This window comes from Mustela erminea, chromosome 9, assembly GCF_009829155.1.
Source record: "Mustela erminea isolate mMusErm1 chromosome 9, mMusErm1.Pri, whole genome shotgun sequence".
Classification (NCBI taxonomy): Eukaryota; Metazoa; Chordata; class Mammalia; order Carnivora; family Mustelidae; genus Mustela; species Mustela erminea.
Genome location: NC_045622.1, coordinates 100473440 through 100479439, shown reverse-complemented (window position 1 = coordinate 100479439; position 6000 = coordinate 100473440). Strand labels below are relative to the sequence as shown.

General features: G+C 35.4%; 1 protein-coding gene across 1 annotated transcript; it reads left to right on the top strand.

Annotated features, from left to right (window-relative positions):
* The first annotated feature begins 460 nt into the window (after window positions 1-460).
* Window positions 461-1411, top strand: LOC116599710 (olfactory receptor 1030). The gene has a single exon (XM_032359701.1). It carries the CDS (start codon window positions 473-475, stop codon window positions 1409-1411), a length of 939 nt encoding a protein of 312 aa, XP_032215592.1. The 5' UTR covers window positions 461-472.
* Window positions 1412-6000: the final 4589 nt, after the last annotated feature.

Sequence of the window (6000 nt, the reverse complement as noted above, 5' to 3'; positions counted from 1 at the left end):
CTTCAAACCGCTATAATTTGGGGCTCTTTCATACAGCCAGTAGGGGGTGCAAGTCTCAAGAGCTGAGCTTCTAAATATGCAAACACTGTTGACAGTTGAGTGTTTTCAAACATATGTCACCATTTTGTCTGGCACCATTCCCAGGATCAATGATGAAGCCTAAGTGTCAACTGGCCATTTAATCCTTTTGTAGACAAACTTTTTTTGTCATAAGGCCCCCCATTCCAGAACAGGCTGCATCACAGGGTCTGTTGTCTTGGGAATCATCTGCACATTACACACCCAGCTCAAAAGGGCTCCGACCTTCTTAAAATTCTCAGCTCTTCCAACTGCAGACACTGATACTAGTTTTGTGTGAGGATGATAGTGTGAGAATGGAGAATGAGAGAAAGAGAGAAATATATAATGGATTTCTCACTCACTTCTTACTTTATTTTATTCGTCTAAGTGAACACTGCTGGCCGCTAAGAAAATGGTCAAAGGAAATTCCACCCTGGTGACTGAATTTGTTCTCTTGGGATTAACAGATCGTCCAGAGCTTCAGCCCATCCTCTTTGTGCTGTTTCTGGTGATCTATTTGATCACCGTGGGGGGGAACCTTGGGATGTTGGTATTGATCAGGATAGATTCACGCCTCCATACCCCCATGTACTACTTTCTTGCCAGTTTGTCTTGCTTGGATTTGTGCTATTCCACGAATGTGACTCCCAAGATGTTGGTGAACTTCTTATCAGAGAAGAAAACCATTTCCTATGCTGCTTGTTTAGTCCAGTGTTATTTCTTCATTGCCATGGTTATTACTGAATATTACATGCTAGCTGTAATGGCTTATGATAGATACATGGCCATCTGTAATCCTTTGCTTTACAGCAGCAAGATGTCCAGAGGGGTATGTATTCGCCTGATTGTTGGTCCATATGTCTATGGGTTCCTTAGTGGTCTGATGGAAACCATGTGGACCTACCACTTGACCTTCTGTGACTCCAATATTATTAATCACTTCTACTGTGCTGACCCTCCTCTTATCCAGCTCTCCTGCTCTGACACTTTCATTAAGGAGACATCTATGTTTGTGGTAGCAGGATTTAACCTCTCCAACTCCCTCCTTATAATCCTCATCTCCTATATCTTCATACTCATTGCCATCCTGAGGATGCAGTCTGCTGAAGGCAGGCACAAAGCTTTTTCCACCTGTGGGTCCCATCTGGTGGCAGTGACTGTATTTTATGGGACGCTGTTCTGCATGTATGTTAGACCTCCCACGGACAAGTCAGTGGAACAGTCTAAAGTTATTGCTGTTTTCTACACTTTTATAAGTCCTATGTTGAACCCCATCATTTATAGTCTGAGGAACAAGAATGTGAAACAAGCTTTTTGGAAACTGATCAGAAAAAATGTACTTTTGAAGTAAAATTACAATGTATCTTTCTTTATAAATTAAATAAAAGCTATATTCATAAGAACTGGATCCAACTTTAACTGCATTTACAGTAAAGTTATTTTAAATCTATAATGAAAAGCTAAAATCTAATGACAAAACATTCAAGACATAGGTACAGGAGATTTATAGTTTTACAGGTGATGTGTGAGTGTGTATCGAGTGTGCAAAGGGTTGGAGGTTGGATATGTAGGTATAATGGATAATTTCTCTTAAACACTTTTACATCGTTTGTTACTTTCACACTATAAAAATTATACATTCTTTGATTCACAGACCTGTACCCCTGGGGATAAAAATATATGTTTATAAAAAAAATTAATTTAAAAAAAATTATACATTCTTATAGTAAAATATTTAATCTCTATAGAAGAGTCCGAAGTAAAAGATTGTTCCCTTTTTCTTCTCCCTCCCTGATCTTCCACTGTCTCCTTTTAAGGTTACTATTATTAACAGTTTCTTATGTTTGTGGAAAATTTCTCTGCGTCTACAAAGCAGTGTATGGCTATATATGCACACACACACACACACACACACACACACACACACAAACATTTGCCAATACACACGTTGACTGTTAGGAGCTAACTTTTAGTAGTTTGTAATTCTGTAGCATTTGCTATGCAGTGGTTTCCACTGCATCGTCTAGAGCAATGTGACCACAACTGCTGATTGAGACTTGCTGTCACCTCTGGTAGAAAAAAGTCAAGATATCAGCTCTATGTCCATACCTTATGTCCATTTATTCCTCCCTGCTTATAAGAATCATTTTTAATAAGACACTTTCTTCCTTCTGCCATAACAGTACACAAAAATTTCCAATTAGTTTTTAGATATTAACTCCTGAAGCAGGCAACGGATGTCTCTTACAAAAACACGTGGTTTGCCTCAAAAGAAATTGTGACTCTGTGGAGTTTATCTGTGACATCACAGACTCCTAGGCTCTGCAGTTTTCATGCCTTCCTTCATCTTTGCCTGTTAACATATTTTCAGGATGGGACAGAATTTTTTTAATTTTTTTTGTAACGTAATGCTAATTTTATCCACAAAAGTTGCCCTTTGTCACAATTAGGTACTATATATCTAACTTTAGATTTCAACATTGTGACTTATTTGTAAATATTTTGATGCTAAAGAATTCAAAAGACAAGTTAATTTTTAAGATGTTAACATTTCAGGTGACTTTGCAGCTACAAAGCATAAGCAGAGTTGATGAAATGTTTACAGAGTATCTATAAGCCAAGTACTGATCCATTACCAAAGATTCCCCAAGGAGCTCTAGGATTGTATAGTTTTGTAGAGTTCATGAAACTGTAAAGAGAAGAATCAATACAATTTTTTAAGTGCTGCAATATAAGAAAATGAAATTGCTAATTCCACAGAGGAAAGAAGGAATGCATTCTAAGGTGAAGTTGGTCTCATATGATTGTACAAGAAGAGAACTTGTTCATCCTTTGTGCACCTGCTCCAGCATACTCAAAGCTACTAGTACAACGTGACGTCAGAACAGGCAGGTTTGAACAAAATAAGTATTAGACGTGATTTGTGATCACATATGTACATGTTACTTTCAATGAAAAAGGAAAAGCCACAGAACTGTAATTAGTCACTCACGCCTGGACACATATTTCTCAGTTGTATTTCAAAGCTTCTTTTCTACCCAAGAGCTTATTTCTCTTCAATGTTTTCTACAAGGTAACATTTTCATATTTACTGATTCTCTGTTATTCCACATAATTATTGCAACTTTTCTATTACTAGATGTTGTTCTTTAAGTATTTTTTATTTTGAAAGTCAAATTGTCGGGGCATCTGGGTGGCTCAGTGGGCTAAGCATCTGCCTTCAGCTCAAGTTATGATCCCAGAGTCCTGGGATGTGCCCTGCATCAGGCTTCCTGCTTAGTGGGAGTCTGCTTCTACCTCTCCTCCTTGCTTGTGCTCTCTCGCTACCTCAAATAAATAAATAAATAAAAATCTTAAAAAAAAAAGGAAAGTCCCCTGGGGATAAAAATATATGTTTATAAAAAATAAAAAATTAATTTTCAGAATAAAAAAAAAGGAAAGTCAAATTGTCTGTGAATGCTGGTAAAATGCACATCTAAACAAATTGTTATTTTTGTAAATTTTAACATTCAATTAATAGTGTGTTGGATTTTACTTAAACAAATACCCAGGATCTATTGCTGTTTAAGCACACACACATATACACTTATACAGAAGTAGCTCCCTTATTTTTCCAGTATTCTAATTTCAGGGTCCATGTCTGTAGTTTTACAGACTAGCTTGGCAGTAAATGAAGCTTTCTTAATGATTGCAGTATAGAAAAAATTAAGCAAACCTCCATTTTGAACGTGAACAAAGTACTTTCAGTTTGCATATGTCAGAGAATGTCTTTGAATGAACCAACAAAGGACTTTGTGGAAATATATGAGCTATAAGCTAACAATATTGTTCAGAAATACCTGTGACCATGATGCCATTGACATTTATGATTGGTATTAGCAATATGAAGCCATAGTTTTGGCCACATGTGTGAACGTCTAAAATAAAAAGGGATTTCACTAAGTGCCTTCATGAATTGGTTGGTTGTTAGGAATTACACCATAGAAAGTCTATTTTTTAGTTCATATTGTGTTGTGCTGGAGATTGAGTAAGTATGTGCTTCTGCAGTGCTTTGTGTATTAATGATTTGAATTCCCTTATTAATGAAAACATCTTCCATGAGGAATTTTAAAAACAAGCTCTTAAGCTCTTGCTCTTCTTCTTTTAAAGTTGATCTTGCTGGATTCTAGATTTATTGAACAAATTAAGCAAGGTGATATTGGAAGAATCTATGAGAAAACAGAGAATATTTTCCACACTTCCTTAAGGAACAATAATTATAAGATGTTTTATACTTTTCTTCCGACCTTTCTAAAAGGTCATGAATCCAATTGGTCATTTTCTCAGGAAATCTGATCCATGTGTAGTTAAAAAAATTAAAAAAAATCCCAGGGAATGATAATGCTGTAAATCTAATATTTTTCTTCATATATCATATATTTCCTTGGAGTGCTGGATATCTGAAGAATGTTAAGACTCTCACACTCATATACACACACATGAAGGGGAGAGAAGGGAATGACAATGTTCAGCAAAGTTCAGACACTGTTTTAACATATGTTGTTTCACTTAATCTGCCCATCAATATTATGATTATAGAATTGTCATACCATTTTAAAGTTGAGCAGAGACTCACAATTACTTGCTTACCTAAAATCACATAGCTGTGAAGAGAAGTCCAAATGTGTCTGGCTTTGACGTTTATTGATTCTTTTTTCTACTATGATATGCTGTTTTTCACTATACTTTTTTGAAGGGAAAAGCCATGGAATGAGTAAAACTATCATTTTCTGTATTCCAAAAATACTGTTGATCAGGTATTTGAAAGCTGAATGCACACTGACCAATATAATCTACTATGAGAAAAGATCTTATTTTATAGTGTTTATAAAAATTCATATTTTTCAATAAAGTGAGCTTTGTAGTCAGATCCTGACTCCATCATTTATCAGCCAAATTAATAGTCATGAACAAAAACTCTAGGATCAGATTTATTGATCAAATTAATCTCTCTCTGCCTCAGTATTTTCTTTTGTAAGATAAATATATATAGTACTTTCTCATAGAAAAGCTGGGTAGAAAAATGGATTAATACCTATGTTGTGCACCTCAAACTAAGGTAACAGTGTGTGTCAACTATGCTTAAGGAAAAACATTTAAGAAATACCCATAAAGTATTTAGCACAATGTTCGATACATAGTATTCACTTAATAGAAGTGAACTGCTTTTTATTATTAACTAGAAAGTTCCTTCACCTACTTGAGACTTGGTTTACTGCCATAGCTTTCAGTATTTTTCTGTTATTACTTTTATCATTCTTCAGATATAATGCCTTTATAGTTTTGGTTACTTAATTAATTCCTGTGTTCTACATCTTGTAAATACCACAAGGTCCTATCTAAAATTTGAAAGCAATTATTTCTCTGTTGTTCAGCTTGGTACATTGTCTGTGCCCCCTTAAAAACTAGAAAGGTGATTGACAGATAATAGATGATTGATAGATAGATAGATAGAAATTAGAGGATTCTTTCAAATTGGAAATTAGATCAGTTGTGGAAGGTGGCAGCAATTAGAAAACATGACACACACTGATGGAATCTTAACTGTGTATGATTTACTCATGTACAATTAGTCAATCTATTTTTATTTTCTCCAACAGAAGAATTCATCTGGCATGTTCAGGATAAATCAGACCAGAGAGAAGGAATTTATCCTCCTGGGGTGGACCAGTTATCCAGTGTGGCTGCTTTTCTTTTTTGCCTTGTTTCTAGTTATCTGTATTCCCTTTCTTCTGGAAATCTTGAGCCTAACACTGCGGATCACATCCTCATACTATCTCTTCACTGATCTGCCAATCCCACATACTCTGGTTAACTTTTTATTTAGGAAGGTCATTTCCTTGATCAATTTATTTGAACAGTATAACATGCTCACTTTCCTGTTAACTCAATATTTTGTCT

Bases quoted from the DNA above. Each gene is read 5' to 3' on its own strand.
- LOC116599710 (XM_032359701.1), top strand. From the start codon at position 473: ATGGTCAAAGGAAATTCCACCCTGGTGACTGAATTTGTTCTCTTGGGA.